We start from the raw sequence: 27,094 nt of genomic DNA on the forward strand, positions 1-27,094 counted from the left end.
GTAAGTGTGGGTTTTATAGGATTATTCTATCCAGCAAATATTGGTCTTCACTTGTGGAGGTGCTGCCATTCCAAGAGTGATTTAAAGCAAATCAAAAATTCTGTTTTAAGAAATAGGGCAGGTCAATGTGCAACGTGATGTGGGCCATCCAAATTTCATCAAACATTATTTCAAAATGTTTATCTCAAAGCAACATCACAAGTCAGTCTGTGAAATAGAAGCCGACAAGCAATTTGTAGAGTGACATAGGCTACTCCCCTACATATGTGCATTTTAAATTCAATGCATTTCAGCTTTTCACCGTATATTTTATCATCACAGCTCAGAATAAATCAAATGCATTAACGCTTGCAGATCGATTTCTTTCATTCATATAGGCCTACTACAGCGCTGAACCGCATTCGAAATATATGGCTATGCATATGCTGCTTCGGGTCATGAGGGGTTAAGCATTAATCCAGAACCGATAACATGAGCAGGCTGGAGCAAAGAAAACGTCAAGGCCTCCATAAATCAAATCTAATTTCACTTTACTCTTTTGAATCGCGATACCAGTTTCATTTTTTCCCAGATACAAAGTTGTTATATTTTGAATATCTATTTGATGCAAAATATTATGTTAATATTTCAACTTAAACTACTTCAACTCTTTATTTTGCAATGCTGATGTGTTTCAGCTGCCTGCAACGTTACAGCGGCCTGTCCGAAGGTTACGGTTATGTATTGCTGTCCAACATATCTCATGGATGTCACCATGAGAACGCAGCCATTTCTGTAACAGCGACAAAAAAACTCCCATCCTTTATATGTTTTAATCTGATAATAATAGTCGCTTCACCGTCTTTAGACTGTATCGTCATAATTCATTTGACGTGCGCATAGCTGATGCGCGCAGTTGTCCACAAGGGGTCAGACATTAGCAACATAACTTAAAAAAAAAAGAAGAAATAAGAAGTAGTCTTGCAAGCTTCGTGATCGTGCATTCATTCAAAATAAGGTCATTGGTATTCCTCGTTATGAAAAAGTGGAACTTCAAATGCATTGCCCTACTTTTCTAACCCCCCAAAACGGGTCTTGGTTACCTGTGGTTCCTACGTGGTGATGCAATGGGCCAAGGCTGGTTCCCGAGCTTCAGTCAACCAGGCAGCAAGTTGATAACGTCATTCGATCTCATGTCTCGGCTTGAGGAGCTTGGCCATCACCATTATAGCTGCTGTGTAGTTCTGCAGTAGGCTCCGTGTTGGATGCTGTCCTGCTCTCATCCATTTGGAGCCTACATGGCAAGGACAAATTGAAGACATTGATTCACGTTTTACGCACCAAATTATGGAGCTCAAACGGCGAAATATGTGCATGTGTTTTGGGTTCACCGTGCCAAAGGATATCCTACGGAATGTTCTTTGAAGGCTTCAACTACTAGAGTCACACTTTGTGTTGTTTTTTTTGCCCTGGGATTACTTGGGGAGTTTAGTTCTGTCCGCTTCGTTGACATCCAAGAGCAGGAATGGCAACCGCAAGGCTTGAGTATATCGCTCCGTGGTGGACGTTTTGGCTGCACAATTTTCCACACTTCAACTTCACTTTCCAGTTGACTGACAACACTTTTCGACCGGAGGATGCCAGCTACCAGCAGGTTGGTTGTAACTGGTTATATATAAATTCAATGTGAAGGCTCCCTCACTTGGGATTGGAGGAATTTCCAAAAGAGGAGTATCAATGTTTATTCATGTTGACAAAGTTTTGGAAAATGTCATTTAAATGTATTTTTATTAAGTCGTATAATTTGTACCCGGTGAATGTTTACGCGTGAATCGCACACGTGGTAGCGCTCACATGACGACCCATGACTGATGGTCTCCTCCTGAAGGCTTTCCTTTAACTCTATCAGAAGTGGGCCTATTCCTTTAGATGTCGTAATGAGCACAATACATTTTTGGGTCAGGTCTGAAGTAGACCTTTCAACAACATGTCACAATCATTTACAGTGACAATTCAATGAAAAAATATGTATTTTATCCTTTTATGTTTATATTCAGCTCGACTACTTTGAGTAGTTTATCTATGACGTAAACTTCACCTTTTTGTGTTTAGGCCTATCCTCAGAAAGAAATCTCAGTTCATCAGGCAATTGTTGATCACTATTGAACCAGAGAATGAGGGAGTAGGCTTGCTGATTTACTCTTATTATGCATTCTTAAGAATACTTTGAGCATATCCATACAACTAGGCATCTTACATGAAATTTGCAACCATAACAAAGAAACGATAACAATTCATGTGCCCAAAAACTAACGTAAACTGATTTTATTTCAACAGACTTGGATAAAATGACAAAGTTGTTGTTTGGGGCCTGTCCTCCGAGTCTTTCTGCCTGTCTGTCTGACTGTCAGTCAAAACAAAAGCTTATAGTCACAGATATTTTGCACTATCGACAATGACCTACCATTTATGGTAGGTCATTGTCGATAGACAGCGTTGTTGTGTTATGTGTGTGTGTGTGTGTGTGTGTGCGTGTGTTTGAGAGTGTGCGATTGTGTGTGTGTGTCTGGTGTGTGTGTGTGTTTGAGAGTGTGTGCGCTTGCTTGTGTGTCTTGAGTGTGTGGTTGTCTGAGTGTGCGTGTGTTTGCCTCACACTCTCCCACCCTCCCGTCGTGGCTATAGGTTTTCCCCACAGGGATTAATACGGGGAGATCTGACCTCCTCCCATCTCATCCCAGCCGCTGCGTCCCAGCAGTAGTCCGGGTTAGGGATGAGCAGGGAGCTGCTCAGCCCTGTAAAACCTCCGGTCTCTGTGCCAGCTAGCCTGGCCTCCTATGCGTGTATCAGTAGCCTATCGTCCTCTACTGCACCATCTTCTGTGGAGGTGCATCCTGCTTAACAGGGACGGTGTGACCGTGGAGCTAACATAACCTCACTCCCTAGCTGAATCGCCCGCAACAAATATCCGTCCTGGCTGAAGTGATCCCCTGCGAGGGGGCGATAAAAAGACCTATTAACATCCGCTTAATGGGTTGAAAATGACTCGTAATTGTTTTTCTATTTGTCTCTTTAGTCTCCGCCCCCTTTGCTCTTCCTTGTACTATCGGCTGCTCTGTCGCGGCCTGCCAGGGTAGTTAGCGGGGAATGTACTCCACCGCACGGCTAATCATGAAATAATGGAGTGTAAAATGGGATACAACGGGGGGGAAGGCAGGCGGTGTGGTCCGAGGAGCGAGGCGTTGGGCTGTAGAGCGACAGAACGTCCAGGTGTGGACGCAGGCTTGCTGTGGTTTCTCCTGGGGAGACCCCAGAGCCCTCCAAGGGGGTCCCCCAAAATCACCAACAACGACAACAAACTCTGGTCATTCGGTTGAGGCGTCTGCCAGTTGTGATGGAAAATCCACATGTTGTTAAGTTTTTCTTTATGAATTATGAACTCAGTCTTTGTTAACTATTCCATGCATGGTCTTGCCACCCTGCTCTTCTTCAGGGTCTAAAATGTTTTCATATTCCGTTTCTCTAGCTGCCTTTTGTTGGTTTGGGCCTGTTTTCTTGACCCCCTGGGGAGCGTCGAGAAGCAAAGGGTTCCACGTGATAAGGCACAACCGCGACCCCCTTTAGGACATCCTGAGGAGCTTCGATCAATCGTTTACCATTTGGTTAACAAAGGCTTTTGGTTTACAGGGGGACAGCCAGGAACCCGATAGAAATGTATAAGAACTCCAGACTTTAGCCATGCAGTGGACGTCTCCTTGCGAACCTTTAGAGAGACGCAGGGCGAATTCCCATCTGAGGCCTCAGATTATTGTATTGGATGCCTATTCTATTGTTTGCTGATGCATGTTGTGATGTATCGTTGTTTGTACTATTTCTACAAATATCTATGACCATAATTATCAAGTATTGTGTGCTTTTTGCATTAGGAAATCTCATCTGTCTTAGACACAATATCTGATAAAGGAATTGCCACGACACAGTCCGGGATCCTTGTTTATATTATGCATATATATATCAGATACATAGAGTACATCATCTTTTTCTTTCCACTTTCCTGTGTTCATAGTGTGAATATCAAGTTGACCAACTTGTGTTCAACTCTTTGACAAAAGGGCCCTACAAATACACAGCTCTTAAAATAACTACAGACTTTGTTAAGGGTGTGTAAAAGCATGTTAGCATATTGTTTTGCTGTCCAAATCCGTATAATAAGCTGTGGAATTTGTGTTTTGCAGCTAAAAAACAATAACAACAGGCATTTCAAGGTAAAAATACATTGCCTGGTCCCCCCTGGTTGAAGGAAAATAATTTCCTTTCCAAACACTTATAAGCTCATAAATAATACAATGTTTTTGAGATCCCACAGAAATAGCCCTCGCAGGACTCTCTTCAAACTGTACATTCCGTCTTTCTTGCCACTCCATTCCTCTTCATCCTCACCCGGTCACAAGACCGCATTCACAGCAGCGCCTTTGTCACATGACAGCTCTCCTCCCAGCCCCTGCCCGCTCCTGCCTCCCTTTTAACCCAGTCCCACCCAACGGTCGGCGCTGCTGCTGCTACTCCTGATGGAGGAGCCAACCCAACTCTTAACCCTTTGACTCTGCAGAAGTGGAGGCTGCTAGATTATGGGAAAAATCATTATCAAGATTATTTTGGTCATTCTTGGAATCACGATTATCCAAACGATTATTTTTGAGTTTGAAAACATGATGTATTTATTCAGCATTTCTCTCCAAAAATTCACTTGGTAACTGAGAACTTTGAATTTAAAACCCCTTTAAAAACAGCCCTGATAAGAAATCCTCCTCAGAATCAAGCCCCAAACACCAACGTTTTTGGATAACTTCATAGTGCCACGATCATGATCAGAGTTGGTGAACCCCACGTTTACACTGTAAAAGTTAATCTTTGCATATCCTTTCTTCTCCTGCACTAAGCAGCTAATCCCTCTCGTTAGCCAATCAGAGTGGTCCATTCGAAACACTGGGGGAGAAAAAAAAATTCCCTTTCTAAAACATGGGTCTACCCCAGGAAAGTTTCCCTCTCACACTCTCCCTGTGTTTGTTCCTCTACTAGGCGTTGATCCTGCTGGCGTGCGTGGGCGCGGCGGGGCTGTGCCTCAGCCTGCTGGTCCTCACCGTCTACCTCAGCTGCATGTGCTGCTGCCGCCAGGGGGAAGACAAGCAGGTCAAGAGGCCCAGCACCTGCTGCCTCACCTGGGTGGCTGTCATCACCGGACTCATCGTATGGTGGGTCCCTTAGCTTCTGGCTAATGAAACAGTCTTCTTCTTCTTCTTCTTCTTCTTCTTCTTCTTCTTCTTCTTCTTCTTCTTCTTCTTCTTCTCCTTCTTCTCGACTGTTAACTTGTGAACTTCGGAAATGTGTCTGTTGAAGCTACTTCCTATCAGGCCATTAATGATTTAATAAACATAACCCAATCATTTCCCGTAAACAAAGATAAGACACACACAAACTTCAGTTCATTCAATGAACTGCAGATCTATACATATTGAAGCTCCTTAGCATGCTTAGTAAAGGATACCAGGAGTAGAATTAATTCAGAGAACAAATAAAGTAGAATGCAGATGCAGACCAACAAAGAAATTGGATGGGAATGTGACAGCACTGAGCTGAATCACTGCTTTTTTTTAAGTAGCATTAGCAATTAAAATATAAACCAGGACAACTTGTCTTGTAAAAACACCTCATTGAATTTCACCAAAGCTCCTCTCCCCCCTCCCTCTAATCTTGTGACAGTCATCTAAGGGGCGGGGCCTAAACAAGTTAGCTAGCCGCTAACCCCCCACTCCGTCTTTGGGAACACAGGGCTGTTTGTGATGGTTAACTGCAGAAGCATGATGCTGCTTAAGCACAAAGGATCAAACTGTTAACTCTTCTCTAGCCGCCACACTAGATGCTAACTGCGGCTAACAGTCGGCTACGTCACAGGCAGTATAGCTACAAGATAAATTCCTATTCCTAAGGGAGCGAATAAAACCCGCACCGCGGGAGACACGGTTAATGAGGTGGCAGACGTGAACACAACACTCCATAAGAAACGCTATAAATAAGAAAAAGTAAAAGGGTGCTGTGTTTTTTTTGTGAGGGTGACTTAGAATCTATGTTTTTCAATTGATTTGAAGTCCTTCTGTTGTCGGTAGATCAAACGCTACACACACGCACACGCACACACACGCACACGCACATAAACACACACAAATGTACACAGAAAACTAAAAAGGAAAGTATTTAAATTATTTATCACTGTCCAACTTGACTCTTTTTGAAGCAAGTACTGAATATAATCCTTAGATTGCCACAACAATAGACATAAAGTGTTGAAGTATTGATAGATAAATCAAGGATACAAATATTAAAAAACAAATGAATAAAATGTTGTTTCTTTGCTATGATAATATTTTGTATTCATTAGGTCCAATGGTGGCTTTCCTTGCCTATTTGTGGCATAATTGAAGCAATAAAAATGACCTAGGCTTGGCTATTAAGGTCTCTAATGCGCTCGTGGGTAAAGGAACGATTCATTCATTAGTTTCCTCAACAGGGTCAATTAAGCTGGTCATGACCAATGTTGACATCCTTATGATCAGTGTCAATATCGGTTAGCCTTGATCACCTGCCAGGCTGAAATATAATTTTACCCGAGAACTGGGGCTTTGCCCATTTCTAGATCTAATTTATTTATATCCCGGTCATTCATCTAATCCCACAACCGTTGGGACATTACCGACGCAATAAATGGATTAGACTGCGACTATTGGGGAGAATGAATTGCAGAAAGAACAAACCCGCCCTCAACGTATTGCTGAGGAGCTGTTACTTCTCTGGGCTCATTCATCCCTGTCCTATTGGCAGGAGCTGCCGCCTGGCCACTTACCCTGTCTGCCCTACACATTGTAATGTCCCACACACACACACATGCACTTGTGCACACACACACACACACACACACACACACACACAGTTGTACACACACAGATGCACATACAAATACACACACACACACACACACACACTGACACACACACACACACACACACACACACACACACACACACACACACACAGTTGTACATGCACACACTCGTGTACACGGAGGCACTCATGGACACACAAAAAACCGGCACACACACACACACACACACAGGTCCCTAACGTCCGACGGCTTTATGGGGGACATTAGCGGACCGTTAAAGTCAATGCATCTGCCAGAGGGTGAAACAAAGGGCGTCATAGGAAGAGGGGGACTGCTGAGTGGGTGGGTGGGTGGGTGGTGGTTAGTGGCTCGGTCACCGTCGGGGCGTTTAAGGTTTCAAACAGGTGAGGACCCTTGAAGTCATCCAATGCAGACAGACAATGACAACGCACCCAAATCACGGCTCTTGTGTACGAGTAAAACCGCGTCCGTTCCTCCTGTTTGTACGTTGAGAGAGAGATCAACTATATGATTATGTATTGCAGTCTCAGAGAGGACATCAGGGAGGTCAGAGGAGGGGGGGGGGGGGGGGAAGCAGCTGCTGGGAGACGGAGGGTCATGTTGTCTTTCTGTTTAGATTAGCTTTGAAAATATACCGTCCCTAGCACTTAGACACGTCTTGTGTGTTTCATACGTGTCCACATCACGGAGGTGGACACACAAAGTGTGTGTGTGTGTGTGTGTGTGTGTGTGTGTGTGTGTGTGTGTGTGTGTGTGTGTGTGTGTGTGTGTGTGTGTGTGTGTGTGTGTGTGTGTGTGTGTGTGTGTGTGTGTGTGTGTGTGTGAGAGATCCACAATATTGGGGACTCAAGCCGTGCATCTTAACACAACTTGAAGACTCCTAGATGGCTCTGAGCGCTGCTGTGTAGCACACACAGGTGTGTGTTTGTGTGCATCTTCCCCTGCCTCTGCATGTTATATTTAGCTTGTGGCTCGTTCACATAGATGCTGTTTAGATATGTCAACGTGTGACTCGGTGCGAAATAAATTCAACTTCTTGTGAACTTCTTGTTGGGGTGTGTGTGTGTGTGTGTGTGTGTGTGTGTGTGTGTGTGTGTGTGTGTGTGTGTGTGTGTGTGTGTGTGTGTGTGTGTGTGTGTGTGTGTGTGTGTGTGTGTGTGTGTGTGTGTGTGTGTGTGTGTGTGTGTGTGTGTGTGTTGGTGAGTTCGAGAATGTGTGTGTGATGGTGAGTTCGAGAATGTGTGTGTTTGTGTCTGTGTCTGTGTGTGTTTATGAAAGTGAGTTTGAGAGAGTGTTTTGGTGTGCATCTTCCCCTGACTCTGCAAGTTATATTTAGCTTGTGGCTCGTTCAAATTGAAGCTGTTCAAACATGTCAACTTGTGTGCGACTCAGTGCGAATGAAATTCAACTTCTTGTGAACTTTGTGCGTGTGGGTACGGTTGCATGTGTGTGTGTGTGTGTTCCCTCCACACTGGTCGACAGAGGGGTAATCGACGCGCTGCTCTCCGGCTGTAGGCCTTAGATCTGCGCTCCCATGCACCCCAGGGCTGTGTACCAAGCGGGCTCTGTGCTGGCCTGTCACCTCCCTCTCACTATCACCCACGAACAAAGCATCATTAGTCAACTCAGTGCAGGAGATACCACCAGAGACGCTGCAGTCCTGAAGGATTGGGGTTCTAAGCCGGCGAGACTTGAAGATTTACTCTGTATTCTACTGGGAGAACGTTTAGGCTTGTGAGGATAATTGCCATCGGTTCACAGAATTCTAATATGAGAATATCATTTTTTGTGTGTGTGTGTTTTTGTGTGTTTGTGTGTGTGAGCGTGCATTGAATTTAAGTGATGGACTTTTGAAGATGGGACTGTGCTAAATCACAATACATGGGTGGCTCACAACAATTTGTGATGGATGTCTAAGAATCTGAGTTAATTCTGAGGCTCAGCTAATCAAATGGGAGGATCCTTCTGAAGCCATGCATTGGACATTGGGTTCATCTTAATATGGTGCCATTGTTGAATTGGTGCATGTTGGGAAGGAAGAGCTGGAGAATGTAATGACAAATCCAAACAGACTTTGACCGGATTCACAATCCCCAAAGAACTATCTGGATTGCAGGGAAATTGCTTTTGTAGAAAACATTCAAAGAAAACCACTCCAACTTTAGCCCAGTGAACCACCTTGAGATTTCTCTTCCTACATGGATTTTTATGTCCTAGCCCAATGCAATATTTTTTTAGTGGCCTGTCTACCAAGTTATATTTTAATCTATATAAAAAGTATTACCAGGAAATATTCTGTCATGTTCCTTCCGAAGCTTAAACCCCATTCCTGACAACTCAAAAACACGCACCCCATCGTGTGTGTGTGTGTGTGTGTGTGTGTGTGTGTGTGTGTGTGTGTGTGTGTGTGTGTGTGTGTGTGTGTGTGTGTGTGTGTGTGTGTGTGTGTGTGTGTGTGTGTGTGTGTGTGTGTGTGTGTGTATTATGTTTTAACGCCCTGTGACCAATGATCTGCGCCGCATCATTTATCTATGACATGTATGTATGTCATGTGCCCTCCTCTCCTTTCTCCACAGTTCCGCCGTAGGAGTGGGTTTCTATGGAAACAGCGAGACCAACGACGGAGTGTACCAGCTGACCGACTCGCTCTACAATGCCAATCACACGCTGGGCGGCATCAACAATCTGGTGGGGAGAGACACGCACGCCAAAAGCCTTTTACAGTACATCTGTCCACCTTTCTCCCCAGTGGCAAACCGTTTCATGTCATGAAAGAAATACATCAAAGTAACATTTACAGGGAAGCTGCTCATCCCAATGTCATGCCAAATCCCTCAGTCAGCTCAACAACGCTACATTTATTGACACAGAGGCTTGGGTTGCAGCCCTAGGATGACTTCTTTGGCTGGAAATCACAGCTTTTAGGAGGGGGAAAATAGAGGACCATTTGTCGAAAGCTAAATTCTCTTTTTCTATGCTCCTATTCATGGATTTCATTGCCGCTTGCCAATGCATATTCGTCAAAGCAGAACTCGGAAGCCCGGCTTCAAAATGTCCAAAGCTTTGTTTGAATGGTACTTGACAAACATTATTCTATATGAAAATCCAATATGATTTTCCTTGATGGCATGCCTGCCTGCTGTGAAACTACGCAAAATGTTCCTCGTGTCGAAGCGTTAAAATATCAGTTAATTTAGTCGGCTCTGTTATCTTGGTCTTCCGGGATGTTCTGCGGGCTTGCAGAATGTTCTGGCAGAATATGTGAGGTGCTGAATCAGAGTGTGTGTGTGTGTCGTGGGGGGGGGGGGGGGGGGGGGGGGGGGGGGGGGTCTGAGAGCATTAGATAGGATATCTAGGCTTCTGCTGTAATTATTATTAGAGATGGCCGTCACCTTCATAATTGGAGGGTGATCTTTGGTGGAGGGGAGGGGGTGGGGGTGTATGTATGATGAACAAGCAAGGAAGTATGTGTCTTGTCTAGTCACTCTGTTTCGGTCTCTCTTTGCCTGTGTCTCCTTCTCTTGTCTGTCCGTCTGTGTCTCGCTCTCTGTTTCTGTCTCTCTCCCTATCTCTGCCCCGTTTCCTGTCCGTCTGTGTCTCGCTCTCTGTTTCTGTCTCTCTCCCTATCTCTGCCCCGTTTCCTGTCTGTCTGTGTCCCACTCCCAGGGTCTACTGAGTCTGCATTTGTCGCTTGTTTTCACAAGAACAATTTCACACCTCCTAGAAGTCTGTTTATCAGTTCCTGGTGCATTTTCCATGGTGTTCTTTTTATTTATTTATTTATTTATTTATATATACTGTATATACATAGCATGTTGTGTACGGGAATAGCTTGTGTAACACAATTGTTGCCCAGGGAAACAATGGCTTTTAATTCAACCGAAAAACAGCTTGAGGTGAATACAATTGTTGAGCTTCAACTTATGTGAAAGTGAAAGCTGTTTTACATTATATTCAGTCTTGAGACGGGAGGGGGGTGGGTAACTTTTTATTAGTCATTCTGCCAAGGAACTTCGCTTTGTCTTATCAAACATTTTCTTTGCTATCTCTCTGCTTGTCTGTGTAATATGCCCATTCAAATTCAAATCCCAATTTCAATACCTGCATGCATCCATCTTTATTCCATCTTGGGTCCTTTTAAGGTCCAGCTTTGCCGGGTCCATCAGCATCTCTTCATCTTCTTCTTCTTCTTTCGTATTTGGTCTGGGTTTTTTCTGGCTCTTGAAAACAATGGAAGACAGAAAAGACTTTGCCGGTCATTGAGTCCAGACTTCTAAGTACCACTACTATATTCTACTTAAACTGTGAATAAACACCATACACAATTTATGCATGTTCTGTCCAAAAAAAAGAATCCAATGCAACTTTTCCACTTAAAACAGCGAGTGTATTGTTCCCAAGATTAAGATAAATTATTATGCAGCTGCTCATAAATATTTGAAGACATGCAAATTGCCTTGTCTGGACAGTGCTTGGCTGCTAGGGCCAGCCTTAGTTACACAATATAGATTTAAATAAAAGCTATTCTTTGGGCTTTATTGGTTTAAAGTGCATATGAATAAGTCAAAATGCCTGGATATGTCACTGCCATTTTCTTCTGGTTTGTTTTCCAGTAAATGTCAAAAGGTAATTGAACTGGCGATCAAGCACAGAACCGTTGCAGTTGAATCTAACATTTTAAGTAATACGTAGCCTTTATTGAGTGAGACTCTCTCGCACTACTCTAACCTTAGGTAAAGCAGTGCTTGGAGCGAACCTCGTGATTGAAAGATGGGGGGTGTGTGGGGGGGGGGGGGGGAGGTAGGCAGGGTGAACTGGGTGAACTGGGAGTCGCTGATGCGGTCCATTTTCTAACGGAAGGCGGGACAGCAAATAGATAAGATTGTAGACGCCAGGGCTGGCTAGGCCCTGTCAGAGATGATGACGATGATGATGATGAACACAGCGAGAGGCTTCGGCAGTGAGAGCAGTTTACTGGCAATCACACACACCCCTCTCCCCAGGGTGGGGGAGGAAGAGGGGTGTGTGTGTGGAGGGGGGGGGGGGGGGGGCAGGAGTTCCAAGACACACACACACACACACACACACACACACACACACACACACACACACACACACACACACACACACACACTGGGATCATTGTAGAGGCAGAGTGGCAGCCTGTGAGCTCGCGGTTCATGGATTATTCTGTAGGTTATTTGTGTCTTCGCCTGATGGAAACCTGATACTAAGTCTGTGTGTAATTTTATCTATTTTCTGAGATGTTTGTTTGTTTTTCCTAATATTTTCTCCTGAAGCAATATGTTGAAGAGCATGTTTCTTTTGTTGGTGTAGAACCTATAGAAGAATGGGATTATTTTTTATTATTAATTGACTGACTGGATAATGTGTTGGAGTGAACTGCAGTGGAACAATAAAATAAACGTCCTGTCTTTATTCATGAAGGGTAACGCCACAGCAGTCATGTGCCATCATCAAAAAAACGGCATATTAATAATTTCAGATTTATTTATTTATTATTCATTGACATTCAAACCAGTTAGACCATGAATGTTTTTGACGATAAACCGTCAAATTAAACTGAAAAGCATACAGGGAAATAAATGAAATGCTTGTACATCTAATATGAAGCACAAGTATGTCATATTATTAGATCAATTTGACTTGAAATGCACTTACACTCATAAAATCTGATTCAGTCACATTACTAAGAGTAAAGGCAAAGTTCCATTTGATCTTATATGGAGTTATAATTCAGTATGGCAGGTTTAATTGGAATACTGAATGATGAGGTTTGGCTTGTTTTAGCTTAGCATCAGAATTGGGTAGGATCTGTAGGATCTTGCTCCTTATTACAATGTGTAGCATAAACATGGTCCCACTCCCAGCCCAGCTGAAATGTCTGAAACACCTTTGAAGAAGTCAGGATTTGTAATTAGGAACTTATACCGTCCAAACGTCAGGGCATCTCAGGGTGTTTCCAATGCGATCACTTTCACCTTATTCAGCAGGCTTCCTCAATCCACGTATTCAACCACCAACCCAAAGGAACACTATGTTATCGTTCATCTTAAATCGAATCAACCTTGTTCCTTGTTCCTGCTCTCCGTCTAATGAGGACTCTGTGTCAGATGACTTTCAACCCATAAGATCATAACATATTCCCCCCCCCTGAGATGAAGCAAGTCACATTACCAGCAGCTTTGGTCCTAAATACTTCATGTTAGAGTAGACCCCCCTTAGTGCTGTTACACGATGCGCCTTTGAACTCTCCTCGGTCTAAGAGGAACATATTTCGTTGGCTTGTGTGACTTGTACTGTGCCTGTTTAAAGGGCTGCTCTACCCACCACCTTCCATATAGTCACAACTTCCTCTTTGATAACAAATCAAACCCCCGCACACATAGACACACGCAAACATAGAGAAAGGAGACACACACACACACACACTCACACTCACACTCACACAGACACACACAGAAATGACACACACACACACACACACAGACACAGACACGCGCACATAAACGACACACACGCATAAACGACACACACAGAAACGACATACACAGAAACGACACACACACACACACACACACACACACACACACACACAGACACAGACACAGACACAGACACAGAAACGACACACACATAAACTACACACACACAGAAACGACACACACACAAACACACACACACACACACACACACACACACACACACACACACACACACACACACACTACAGGGGGTCCTATTGCTCTGCTTTGTCTCTAAACCGACTATTCTGATTGTGTTTGTTCGTGTTATCACCTGTAGACTTTGCGTCTCGATGTGTTTTTTGTGTTGACTCACACTTGCACACCGGATTGTTTGAACAGTTTGTTGTGTTACGAGAGCCTCTGGGTCATGACAGCAAAATGTAATTTCCTACCAGCTTCCCAGGACTTGAATCCACAAAAAAAGGGAAGTGAAAGAATAATACGTTTATAAATGTTACAAACTGACTCTAATCTGACCTAAAACACACGGCACTTGTTTGCTGAGCTGGAAGTGGATAATGTCACACGCACGCATGCACACGCGCACGACAGAGACACACACATAGAGAAATGACTCGCACACACAAAGAGAAACAAAACACACACACATAAATGACACACACACACATACATAGAGAAATGACAGACACAGAAATGACACACACACACATAGAGAAATTACACAAACACATAGAGAAACGTCACACACACACACACACACACACACACACACACACACACACACACACACACACACACATATATGTATATACAATCGCACGCACGCACACAACACTGCTACCGGTGCTGCAGTGGTACATCAAAGAGTGCTCTGTTCACGTCGTCACAACTCTGTTCCCCACCTGGACTGACCCCTTCCTTTTCTGTGTGGCGGCTGCCCCCCAGGTCTCTGGCTCGGTGGGCAGCATGGAGCGAGGCCTGAAGCAGCACCTGGAGCGCCTGGACGAGATATTCGCCGCCCGGACGGACTACGTGCAGGCTCTGCGCTTCATGCAGACGATGGCCACCAACATCGTCCGCCAGCTCACCACCCTGCCCGACCTGAGCCGCGCCCGGGTGGACCTGGCCGACATCGCCGACCAGACGGGCCGGGTGGAGTACTACAGGTGACACAGTCCCCCCCCCTCCCCTCACACTGAGTGCCTGGGAGACCAGAAGGTCTGGTCTGTGTGTGGTTAATAAAGCCAATAACGTGCCTTGGAGAAGGATGGAGAAGTTTTTGCCAAGGATACCCGGGGACAGATGGGTTTTTCATTGATCGCTGGAACACCGAGCCAAAAGCTATTTTCTGTTGTTGTTGTTGTTGTTGTTGTTGTTGTTGTGTTTGTGTTTTTGGTTTTCTGAGCTCCTAATACAACCTAAGAGGATGTAGAGCGGTTTCCCAGCTGTGCTGTCAATGCTACAGGTGCATATGGCCGTGCTCTGTGGTTATGTGTGTTAGCGAGGCCATTATAGGGGTTATTACGCGTGGTACAAGACCGATAATTGTTCTGCACGGCAGTGCCACTACAATTTTGACACGGTTCTATAATTGAGAACAATTTTCCCAATTTTCCCCCAGCCGTCTGGTTGCAGTCCACATCAGAAATAAGCTCATTTGGTGGCTTCCTGGGGTTCTGTTTTCACAGTTGTTGTGGTGATTCATCGATGGCAACGCCAAAGTCCAAAACAAAGTGATCCGTCGATCAAGATCTTGGTTCTCATAAATGTCTGTCATATCATATGCAATCATAACGGAAGTGTGTAGCAAATGAACACCTGCTTATGGTAAAAGGAGAACTAATAGTCAGAATATGGTGTATTTTGTACTATGTCATAAATACTTTATAAAAATATAAGTGAAATTGAGCCACATTACTCCATCATCAATGCTTCTCTGGCATCTATGCAACAGACACTGTATGCCGTCTTCAGATAAAGAAGGTTGTATTTCAACATGATTGATGACCTCTTTTGTAATGAGAGCCGTGTCTTTTATTATGGAAGTGGGCGGCATGAAGAAAGACCAGTAAAATAACCGCATCCCACACCGCCATCAACTGAATGTGTTGTTCTAAATCCTTTGTTTCAAGGGTTTAAGTCACCCATTTTCTATTTTGCAGATTTCTCACTAGTGCATTTTTGAATCTCTCAACTGAACGTTAGTTTCTCTCCATTGAAATGAGGCCCTTGCCTTGGTGTAATCAAAGCGAGCGATGTCTCATCGTAGATCCGATTCTAGTATTGATCACCCCTGTCTGCTCCCAGCCTATGCGTCTTCAAGTTGTGTTAAGATGCATGGCGTGCCGTGAGCACGTGCATGTGAAATACACACGCGCACACGTCGTGCATGTGAAATATACACACACGCATGCACACGCAAACGCACACGCACACACACATTGTAAAACGTCTGCAACTGGACACCCATCTTCTGTGATTGAATTCCATCCAAGTCATGGGGCTACCATGTGAACGCTCCGAAGAAGGGAAGAAGGGTATTGACAAAGGGCTAATGTTACACTCATTATAGCTACATTGAATATACAAAGATGGGCCATAAAAACCCATTTCAAACATAACGTTTTTTTCTCCCTGCCTTTCTCATGCAATGTCTCATCTCCTCCAAGTGTTTTCACTGAAACACTCTTTACGTTTTCTGTTCAGGAAGTCAAATAGGCTTGGCTTAATTAGCTATTTCCTCCTTTCCTTTGCAACTCCGGGTTCAGACGGAATAGCCATTTTATGCTTTAATAGGCGGTCATTAGATACTCCAGAATCTGTCTGGGCGGCCTTGGCCCCAGAATGTGTGTCGGACCCAGGAGAAATAGTGTAATGGTGTAATAGGAAGAGGTAGTTGGTTATTTGAAGGGGCACTGAGTGGGCTTTGTAAGTGGGTTCCATGGGAGATTGGTAAGTCTCATGGGGAGTGGACAGGGAGGGGGGACGCGTTGCGTCTGAGTTCTCGGCCGTTATTCAAACGACAAAGTTTCTTTGAGGGGGAATTTAAGAGGAGAGCTGTCGGAGCTCCCCGGTGGGTACCTAGAAACACGTGCACGCTCGCGCTCATGCACGGTGTTCTTGGGGGGTTGGGGGGGGGGGGGGGGGGGGAGACGGGTGGACACTTTTAAAGCATCAAAAATTAATGTTGTGTGAACTCATTCTGTTCAATTATTTAACCGAAGGCCATAACGTGACCCCCCCGCAACAGATGGGCTATAACTAAGCGACAAGGATTTATGTTGGTACGAAAAAAAAACGGACCAATCACGTTGAATCGCTGAGCTGAGCTCCTAAAAAAACTTGCTGATCTTGGTGTGTCTACAGGGAGCAGGGGGAGATTACATTTCTTCATATATATATATATATATATATATATATACATCGATATCTTTTGTGTTTCATTTGTCTCCTCAGGTGGCTGTCCTACTTGCTCCTGCTGATCCTGGATCTCGTCATCTGCTTGGTGACCTGCTTGGGTTTGGCCAAGCAATCCAGATGGCTGCTCATCATGTAGGTCCCCTACACTGGCTGATAGATTCATGGACATGCAGTGGCCGTGACTCTATATTTCTCGATACATGTACATGTCATTAGCATTTCAAACCATTGTTGGTATTATGCTGTCAACATTTGGATTTGTATACATTTATAAGGCATGTATAAATGTATACATGCCATTTATAAGGCATGTATAAATGTATACAATAATGATGGGTAATGAGGATGATGGTTGAAATGTTGAAAATTAAAGTTTTATTAAAGGACTAGTTTCATAGTCCTTTACTACGAAACTAGTAAAGGACTAGTTTCATAGTAAATACACGGTAAGTAAATCCAATGTAATACCTCATTCATATTTCGGCGTCCAGTGAATACAACATTGCGATGTCTTTGTGACAAAACTGTGGTTTCAACCAAAGCCCTAACAGATTTATCAGAGTATCAGATTGCGAGGCAGTGCTCGAAGAGGATGCTAAAGAAGTGAGTTTTTCGACAGTCTCTCTAATGCCTATTGATCATCTGACCAGGCTGAGCCAGACCCATCGTCCGCTAATTATTAAGTGCTTTCAGGGAACTTACTTGGGGCTTTCAAGGCAGGCCTTTAGTAGTAGCCGGTCGGAAACTCAATCCTTCCACAGCAATTTTCCATCCATCAGCAGCAGCAGCCCTTCATTCTGTTTTGACTCCTTGTATCTCTCGTAACTACCTATAAGCCTCAGCACTTTGACTGAGGGCTTCTAGGACTTGGAGGGACACATGTCGGGATGTTTGTTGTAGTGGAGCCCTCTTTTCTAGTTTCTTGCAGAAATCAAAGTCATCAATGTAATATGAAAAGGGCAATTCCAATATTCGGTGTTATTTTTGGTAGCGGGTAATCATTTTTCTTTTTCCTTTCTGGTTGTTTGCTTAATTACATTTTGGATGTCTCGGCTCATTCAAGGTACTGTGGCAATGTGTAATCTACTCTGCCTCAAAGCCTGAGGACAAACGCATGAGCACAGAACAGGAGGAAGCGTGTAATTCATTTAAACAGGATGAAAACGTGATGCACAAGGCCTCTCACAGTGGTTAATATCCTTCTTGCTTGTCTTGTTCTCTCTCTCTCTTTCTCTTTCTTGTTTTCTCTTTCTCTTTCTCGTTTTCTCTCTTTCGTTCTCGTTTTCTTTTCTCTCTCTCTCTCTCTCTCTCTCTCTCTCTCTCTCTCTCTCTCTCTCTCTCTCTCTCTCTCTCTCTCTCTCTCTCTCTCTCTCTCTCTCTCTCTCTCTCTCTAGTATCATGTCTGCTGTGTTGCTCTCCTTGGTCCTGGGATGGGCGTCTCTCGGACTGGGCACCGCTACGGCCGTGGTAAGACCACCTCCTCCCCTCCACAGAAACCGCTCCGTAACTCCCTACAGAGGGAGGGCTCCAACGCCCTTCAGCTCTCCAGCACTCTCCTGCCCAAAGCACACAGAGCGTGAATTTCAGTTCCACTTTGTAGCGCCGACCAGAAAAAAGAAATGATTTTAACAGAGGGAAGCGCCCGGAGAAAGAACGCAGTGGGGCTGTATTTTTCCACTGAGGTTTAATTTGGACGAGACAAATAAAACATTAATTCGTGGTCCGCCTTGACATGGCCTCATGCCTTGGTTATTTTTTCTCTTCACAATGCCAGAATTCCCCCAGTCCCCTTGCTCATACCTGCAGGTGTCCACTGTTTTGACTAGTTATCAACATCGTTGTTGTCTGGGGGACGAGGGTGGAGGAAAGGTCTGGGAGATGTCTAGACGCAGATCAGGGAGGCGTCTGGACACGTGTTGCAGACAAGAGTGGCATTGATAGGGTGTTTACCCGTTTCATCCAACTCACCAGTCCGCCTTTTTTTATTCATTTAGTCACAAATCAGTTGGTGTGTAAATAACAAGGTGACAGCGCGTGTGTGTGTGTGTGTGTGTGTGTGTGTGTGTGTGTGTGTGTGTGTGTGTGTGTGTGTGTGTGTGTGTGTGTGTGTGTGTGTGTGTGTGTGTGTGTGTGTGTGTGTGTGTGTGTGTGTGTCGGGGGGGGGGGGGGCAGGATAGCGTATCTCTAGTGAGTGTGCGTTCTTCTTCAGTCATGCAGGAAAGCTGATTACAAGCCCCCAGCCTTTTCAGCTCCTCAACCTTTAGCCTCATGCTGCACACAAAGCTGCTTCGAGCAGTAATTACTCCAGCTAGCTGGCCAATCTCTCACGCTCACTTCTATTCTCCCTCTCCTATTCTCTCCCTCTTCTATTCTCCCTCTCCTATACTCTCGCCCTCCCTCTCCCTCTCTCTCCCTATTCTCTTCTCTATTCTCTTCTCCCTTCTGCCCTACTTTCCCCAAATCACCTCCATCCACCATAGTGACACGGCTCTCTCTCCCCCCCCCCCCCCAGTCCTTCCCATGTTTGACAGATTGTTCACTCTTGCCGGTGTGCAGCAGTTCAAACTACGCCGGGACTTACTAGATGAATCGCAGCCAGACTGTATTAAGGGCAACGTCTCAGGCTTTAACACATCCCTCTGTGCCCGCCGCCGCCGGCCCCCCCTTCTTGTCCCTCGCGCTGTCTACACGGACCCCGCTGAGGGGCCCCTGCAGTGTGGTTAACCCCCCAGCGTTCAGCGTCAGGCCCCCCGCCATTAACACCCCTGACATCTCATAAAGGGAAAGAAAGAGGAAGGAATGGATTGAAAGGATTATTTATTCTGAGGTGTGTTTTTTTTTTTCTTTTCCTTCTGTTGATATTCTGTACGGTTGCAGAGCAGGAAGGAGAGGTCCCACACACGCACACACACACACGCACACGCACACGTGCGTGCGTGCGTGCGCGCACACAGCGACACACAGCGACACACTATTGGCAGATTGCATTTACCTGTGTGTATAGTGCTTTTTCCCATCCTCTCAGTCATCCAAAGAGCTTTTTCACATAGCCAGTCCCAACTAAACCGATGGTAGCGGGTGTCAATACTGCTAGGAGAGGAGACATCCAGCAGTCAGCAGTGGCTAGGTTATCTCGCTCAACTCAAGTTGCTCAGGGATCCCGGTATCGAACTAGCAACCTTCTGTATCTCCTGAACTATGCTGCCAAGAGTCTCAGATTTGAAGGGTGTGCTCTTGGCCTGGTCAGTGGCAGTGACAGGAACTTCGTCAATCGCTGACAAAAAAAAAAAAAAAAAGACAATTGGAGTCACACAGTCATCAGTGGAGGATCTATAAATCCTTTTTTTATTATTTGCCCGTGTTGAAGATTATACCATCACGCCCTTAATGGGATGATGCACTCTTGTTGACTGCGGCTGTCTGGTGAAGAAGACGGATCGAACCGTGTGTGGTTATCAGCCAGCCGGGTCTTAGCAAAAGCCAGCGGGTTCGTGGGTCAATCCTCTATTGAGAGGGGATTAACAAGGAGCTCTTCAAGCCCTCATCGATGTCAGGCGGAGCCAGGAGCGAGCAAGAGACCACGCCGGTGACCCGTAACGATTAACGACGTCCCACCGTTTAAGGGGCAACATGTAAACACCATCCCCAATGTAGCGCGCGAAGCACTGTACATCGATAACAATTGAGAGAGGCACTGCTAATCGTAGTGCCCTTAACTTAATGATGGTGTACTGCTGCGCTAATATGGGTTAATACGGGTTAATATGGGTTAATTGAATACATACCACATAATTGGATTGTGACCAATAATTATGACCATAAAGGATGAGTGCAATTCGGCTTTGAGACAAACATAGCAGTGTTTGAGGTGTAACAAAGTCAAATCCAAATCAGTATACCTTCAATTACCTTAAATATACGGTACAAACTTCCCACAAAGGGGACGTATACGTGTCCCTGATTTCTGTGTTTGCTGTTTGCTAACAGGGATTGTTTGTATACTGTAATTAATTACGGAAGAGTGCTTTGGAAGAAACAGCCAGTGTAACGGCCAGTAATTTCACACAGTGATAGCCTTGACAATGGCATTATTTACTAGCAAACACAACAAGTGCTGAAACCGCTTTCCTTAAGGGTGCTTTACATAGCGTCTTTTGTATCCCAACAGGGCACAAGTGACTTCTGTGTGTCCCCAGACAAGTTCATCATGAATCAAACAAAGGATTTCCTCAGTGCAGGTAAGTTATCCCTGTTGTGATGCGATGCACTCAAACGCACACTTGAAGGCTTGTTCTGAGATTGACTATTGTTCTCTTCCATTTTTTAAATGCATATTTGCTTCATGCCTAATCAATCTCTTTCCCCTGCACATCAGATGTGGCACACTACTATTTGTTCTGCAGCCCCAACCTGCCCAGCCCATTTCAACAGGTACTGACATCCTGTCCATAAAATCAAAGCTTCCCTATTTCAAAGCTTGGATCTCTGTTGCTTCCTTCATGCAGAAGACCAAAGTTTCCCAGGGCGAGTAGCCTGAAAGCAGGATCAGAGCCTTGTTGTTATGCCTTTTAACCAGATTGACACTCATTCACCCATTCAGTTGGGGTTGAGGCTTTACCAGGTCATTCCTTTGGTGTACACCTCCACTTCTAAAGAAACTGTAAATATTTAAATAAATTAATGTCGAGCATCCGACACAAATTTTCATCACTTTGTAACCACCCCCCATAAAAAATGTTTAATGAAAGAACATATTTATCCAGCGTGTATCCTTGTCCTGTCTATAAACATCGCCTCAGGGTATTCCACGGTACACCGCTTTCCTTAATCAAATGTGTTTATTAGGGTGCGTCTTAAAGCGGAAGTGCTAAGCCTTGCTGTAATTGGGCAAATTCATGGAGGCAAAAAGGCATGACCTGTTATTATCGCAGCCTCCAAATAATGCCTATCCTCATTGTGTCAATTAATGGAGCTTACTATGAAATGTGCTACGCAGATATGGAAAGTCTGGTCTGATTGCTCAGCCAATGAAAATATTACTTTGTTTTTTTTTGTGTGTGTGTGTGTGTTTGTTTGTGGATCAGGCAAGAGGGGGTAATGAACGAGGGCATTGAAAAGTGAGCTTGAGTGGTGTCTGGCATGCAAAGATGTGTCGGGATCACTGTTTAGCAACAAATACGTCCTCCTTTGACAATAACAAGAGAGTGAACTGCTGTTCTGAGAGATGAGGTTCTTAATGATCTGACACTCTTTGTCTTGGTGTCTGTGTGTTTGTGCCTGTGCGTGCGCGTGTGTGTGTGTGTGTGTCTGCCTCTTGTCACAGTCCCTGACAATCTACCAGCGGTCCCTCACCACCATGCAGATCCAGATCCAGGGCCTTCTACAGTTCTCCGTGCCCCTGTTCCCCACGGCCGAGGTGATTGGCCCTGGGGGTCCAAGCTGTGCCCGCGCCCCACCTGGGCCCACCGAGACATAGAATGTCCGCTGATCTTTTGTGTCTCGCCCCACAGAGAGACCTCCTGGGAATCCAACGCCTTCTGAACTCCACAGAGTCCAACCTGCAGCAGCTCACGGCTTTCCTGGACTGTCACAGGCTCCACAAGGTACGGCCAGGTGTGCGCTGTTGCCTGTGCCTTGTAAATACGGCCCTGACCGCCTTGCTGTGAGGCACAAAGCCTGCACAGATGTGTGTGTGTGCGTGTGTGTGTTGGTTTAACTTTACTTCTCAGGACTGTCCTTCGCTTTGACGGCCCAACTTTGTGTGTGTGTGTGTGTGTGTGTGTGTGTGTGTGTGTGTGTGTGTGTGTGTGTGTGTGTGTGTGTGTGTGTGTGTGTGTGTGTGTGTGTGTGTGTGTGTGTGTGTGTGTGTGTGTGTGTGTGTGTGTCTCTAGGACTACCTGGATGCCCTGATGGGGGTGTGCTACGACGGAGTGGAGGGGGTCCTCTATCTGAGCCTGTTCTCTCTGATGTCTGCCGGTGCACTCTCCGCCCTGCTGTGCTCCGTCCTACGTGCTTGGAAACTCATCGGTATCAGGCGAGTTCAACCGCACCACGAACCCCGTGGCGGGCTGTGAAACGATTTTCGAGTCTGAGATTTGTATTTGCGACGCGCGCATCGTTCTTTAAGCTTATCCCAATCTGGCTATAATATCAGTGGATCAGTGAGTGTATGCACATTGCTACACAAAGGTAGCATGACTAGTAGTAGCTATTAGTCTTTCTTTATAATCAAATATCAACAGCTTCTAACTCTGCAGTCTCCCACGACCCCATGTGCATATCAGGCGACCTCAAAGATTGGGAGACACCCCCCTGACCCCTTAGAGATACCCTCAAAAGGCCCACGTCTCAGTCCCAGGACAAGGTGATAACACATGCACTCTCTGTGTGTGTGTGTGTGTGTGTGTGTGTGTGTGTGTGTGTGTGTGTGTGTGTGTGTGTGTGTGTGTGTGTGTGTGTGTGTGTGTGTGTGTGTGTGTGTGTGTGCGCGTCATTTCTTCCCTACAGGGACAGAGACTACGACGACATCGACGAGGAGGACCCCTTTAACCCCCAGGCGCGGCGCATGTCCTACACCCCCGGCAGGGCCAACATCCACAGCTTCTGCAGCTACAACAGCAGCCTGGGCAGCGAGCAGGGCCTGGGCGGGCCTCCGCAGGCCGCCAACGCCAACGCCAACGCCAGCACGGCCCCCCCCGCCGAGTACATGTGAGTCGGGGGTCCGGGTCGGCTCGTGTGACGCGGTGGTCCGCGGTTCTGCTCATACTTGCGAAACCGTCTGACGCAAATCGCTCAAATCCCCGACGAGAAAAGAATAATGAAAGAGCGATTCAAACAATGATGGCAGGACATGAATCCATCAACCAGCACTGCAGTGTGACAGTTTGTTTCTGCTTTATCTTAGGACTGATGATACCAGTGAGAGAATTCAAGTTCATGTCTGAGGTTTAAAGGAAAGACATTGACTGTAGCAAGCGGCACAACAATGTGTCTTTAGGGAAGTTGCGGTTAAGGAGGAGAAAAGGCAGGAGATGTATTCGACCGTTTCCCCCCAACTGTGTGAGAGCTCAAACCAGTGAGGTGCTTCGATCTTACACTACCCTGGTATACTTAATACATTGTATATCATCTATACAGACAGATCATAGTTACATTTCACAGTGGTGCTATCATGGCTGATATCCTTCCCTTCCAGCAAAGCGCTGCTATCTGGCGCAGCTAGCCTTGGATGGCGGTAGGCGTCGCCTTTGTGGGCGTTTCATATCGCATCTTTTTTATCTGGCCGGGATGGGTGCTCGCGGTTTCTGTCCATCGAGACGGCTGGGGTGGATCCATATTTGAAAAGGCCGGCTGACTCTCTCCAAACATTTATTCATGTCTCTCTCTGTATCTCTCCCTCTGTCCTTATCAGGAATCAGTCCATGCTGTTTGGAGGGAACCCCCGCTATGAAAACGTCCCATTGATAGGCAGAGGATCGCCGCCCCCCTCGGTGGGTCTGCCTCCCCAGGGCCCCAAGTGAACCCATTCCACCATCTATCTCTACAGGACACAGCAGTGACACTTTATTATGATACAGACAATTTTTGCTGGTCAGCTCTTTCTCACGAGCTTTTCAAAGAGTTCAGACAATCACCGTTTGGTTGCATTTTTACTTTACAAATAATGGAACACTGCCATCTGGTGGTCGCTCAGTGATTTACATTTATTTGTGTGGACATTGCCAAGGGACGTTTGTCCGTCTGATCAAGTGCAATTTCTGCATGCAACACGCACATTTGTCACCTGTGGCGATTGCATGAACACACAGCTTTCTCCTTGGGTAGAAAAACATGATCAATGATGATTAATAACCTACCAAACCAGAGTATATACAGTTGTATGAGAATTGCGTTCTACTAAGTGTGTTTATTGTGTATTGGAGCAGAGGGGCATCCATGGACAAATCCTGCAGCGCTTGTTTGGGCAGGTCAGCCAGGAATCATTTGGTTTATCTCCAGAACATAAACCCGGCTGATCCACCACTAATTAGGCTACCAATTAGGGGGAGGAGAACATCATTCTTGGCTCCGGGTCACGCCCGGGACAGCAATCCATCATGTTCTATTTGTGCTGGTCGCTGCCCAGGGCTTACTTTATCGTTTGGCCAAGTACCCATTTTTAATTATACAAATGTCTGATGCTGTCCTATCACAGCTTGCCTTTGGTCTGTTCTGTGTTATTTCATACTGTAGGCTATATGATACATTTTAAAGGTCCCGTTTAAGTGTGGAATTTTGGATTTTCATGTTTGCATATTTGAACATTACAAACTAATTTTGTGTTCCAAGATTTATTCTATACCAGAGTACAAGGAATGTCATATACTTGATGGCTGACATTTTACTTTTAACGACATCAGGGATCAGATTTCGACGTCTCAGCCTACCTTGATATCCGTCTCATTCTGAGGCACCTAACGCACGTCAATGGCTTTAACGGCCAGGGCACATCCTCACAGTCTGCATGCTGATCCCATCGCACTGGGTTTTCTTTGACTTATTTTTCATAACGTCTTCTTATGTTCGTACTCTCCAGTATTCCCCCAGCATGAGGACCACCTACCTGTCCATGACGGACGCCCAGATCAGACACTTTGGGACGGACTTCCAAGTGTAGCCTGCCGTCCGTGGATCATCACAGCCGAGCACAAGGCCAGGGGGTCTCTGTCTGGGGACGAAGGGGAGAAGGATATCTTCTCGCTGTATTCTTGTTTACAGGGGCCACATCTGGCGGTCCTGGGTTGGGACATGGTAAAAAAAACACAAGAGAAATATATGGTCTGATGACGACTGATTGCCTCTGTGGTAATGTAGGCGGAAGTCTTTACAGTGTGGCTATTCCTAAGACTGTAGACACTGTCGCAAAATGCCGTCATATGGTGCTCGGAAGATTGTTAGCATTTACGTTTACTCACAGGAAGAGAAAGTGAGCTGGACCAAACTAATAAATAAGTATGGCTTTTGTCTGAGAGTTTTGTTTATACATGTGAGCTAATGGCCTGCATGGATATAGCGGGACCATGTACAAGGTCGGCCTTTTCATGACAGCGAGGATGCAATCAAACTATGATCAATTAAATGCATCGAACCCAAAAGTCACAATGTTGTACTTTGTATTGAACAATTCTGAAGCTTTGATGGAAATTTTCATTTCTTCAATTGTTAAAGACTTGTTGTATGAAGATCACTGTAGACCAGGTCGTTTCCATTTTATTTATATGTACTGAAGATTTTTCCTTAGTAAGAACAAAAACAAAGTAATACCCCACTGTTGTTTTTTTATAGACACATTTCGGAATACTTCACTCTTATAATTATGTCACCGGTTATCAGCGTTTTCATTTGTATTATAAAGGTCAGGATAAACCCCTCCCACAAAACATAATTAATATGAATCGGTCCCCAAATTGAATAAAGATATAGGCCCTTGGGGAGGCCTGTTGTTTATTGTAATCAAGAGTTTTAAATGACAATCCGTTAGTGCCTGTTACCAACTGAATTGTTCATGTTAACTTGAACAAGGTATGTGTTAATATATACTGTTTGCATATAAATTAAATTGACCAATAATTGTCTTTTAGTAGCCTGATACATTAATTGGAATATGTCAACGTATGTTTTCATTTGGAAATATTTGCATTTGTATGGTGAATGACAATCAATACGATGTATTTTGATACATTGCTATAATTTGCTCTTAAGGACTTGTGTTCCCAAGGATATTAAAAAATAATAGTGCGATGAGATAGGTTAGGATAACAGTACATCACTGCTTGCAATGACGTTCTAGGTCGGCATCTCGTCTTATCCCTGCACACATTTTGTAACTGCGGTCAAGTGAGCCGCCATTCGTTCATCCGCGGTTAAACCAGCTGTCACACAAAATCTTAGTGCGCCTTTACTCTAAACAGCCTTTGGGTGGTATCTCGCAACGTTTTCAAAATAAAACCCTTCACCTACGTGTGTAGACATAGAGAACACTAGCTGTTTTACGGCGGCGTCTAGAATGTCAGCACTTGCGGACATCTTGCAAGTCAGCTGCTCACCCATAACATTGTGTTGGTAGTGGTAGCCTACTGTATACATACTTTATAAATAACCATAACTTGCTACATTTTCAACCGTTTTCCCAACGGTTTGGTTTCTTACAAACATTATTAACGTGGTTATAGTATTGTACCTATTTTAGAAC

At 45.0% G+C, this 27,094-nt stretch overlaps 2 protein-coding genes across 2 annotated transcripts in view; one reads left to right on the forward strand and one right to left on the reverse strand.

Annotated features, from left to right (window-relative positions):
* The window catches only part of LOC132475672 (somatostatin receptor type 2-like), a 317,638-nt gene that overhangs the window by 15,351 nt on the left and 275,193 nt on the right, over positions 1-27,094 (reverse strand). The window lies entirely within an intron of this gene.
* Positions 983-26,477, forward strand: ttyh2l (tweety homolog 2, like). The gene is made up of 14 exons (XM_060076866.1): positions 983-1,633; positions 5,056-5,228; positions 9,511-9,622; positions 14,389-14,609; positions 16,900-16,995; positions 18,258-18,330; positions 21,032-21,101; positions 21,239-21,294; positions 22,187-22,279; positions 22,374-22,466; positions 22,755-22,897; positions 23,371-23,571; positions 24,275-24,353; positions 25,439-26,477. Exons 1-14 carry the CDS (start codon positions 1,505-1,507, stop codon positions 25,517-25,519), a joined length of 1,620 nt encoding a protein of 539 aa, XP_059932849.1. The 5' UTR covers positions 983-1,504; the 3' UTR covers positions 25,520-26,477.

Source organism: Gadus macrocephalus, chromosome 2 (genome assembly GCF_031168955.1).
Source record: "Gadus macrocephalus chromosome 2, ASM3116895v1".
Lineage (NCBI taxonomy): Eukaryota > Metazoa > Chordata > Actinopteri > Gadiformes > Gadidae > Gadus > Gadus macrocephalus.

Excerpts from the sequence above, each read along its gene's own strand:
- ttyh2l (XM_060076866.1), top strand. The coding sequence starts at position 1,505 with ATGGCAACCGCAAGGCTTGAGTATATCGCTCCGTGGTGGACGTTTTGG. Across the intron at positions 1,634-5,055 it reads AGGATGCCAGCTACCAGCAG|GCGTTGATCCTGCTGGCGTG; the intron begins GTTGGTTGTAAC and ends TTCCTCTACTAG. Across the intron at positions 21,295-22,186 it reads TGCCCAGCCCATTTCAACAG|TCCCTGACAATCTACCAGCG; the intron begins GTACTGACATCC and ends CTCTTGTCACAG.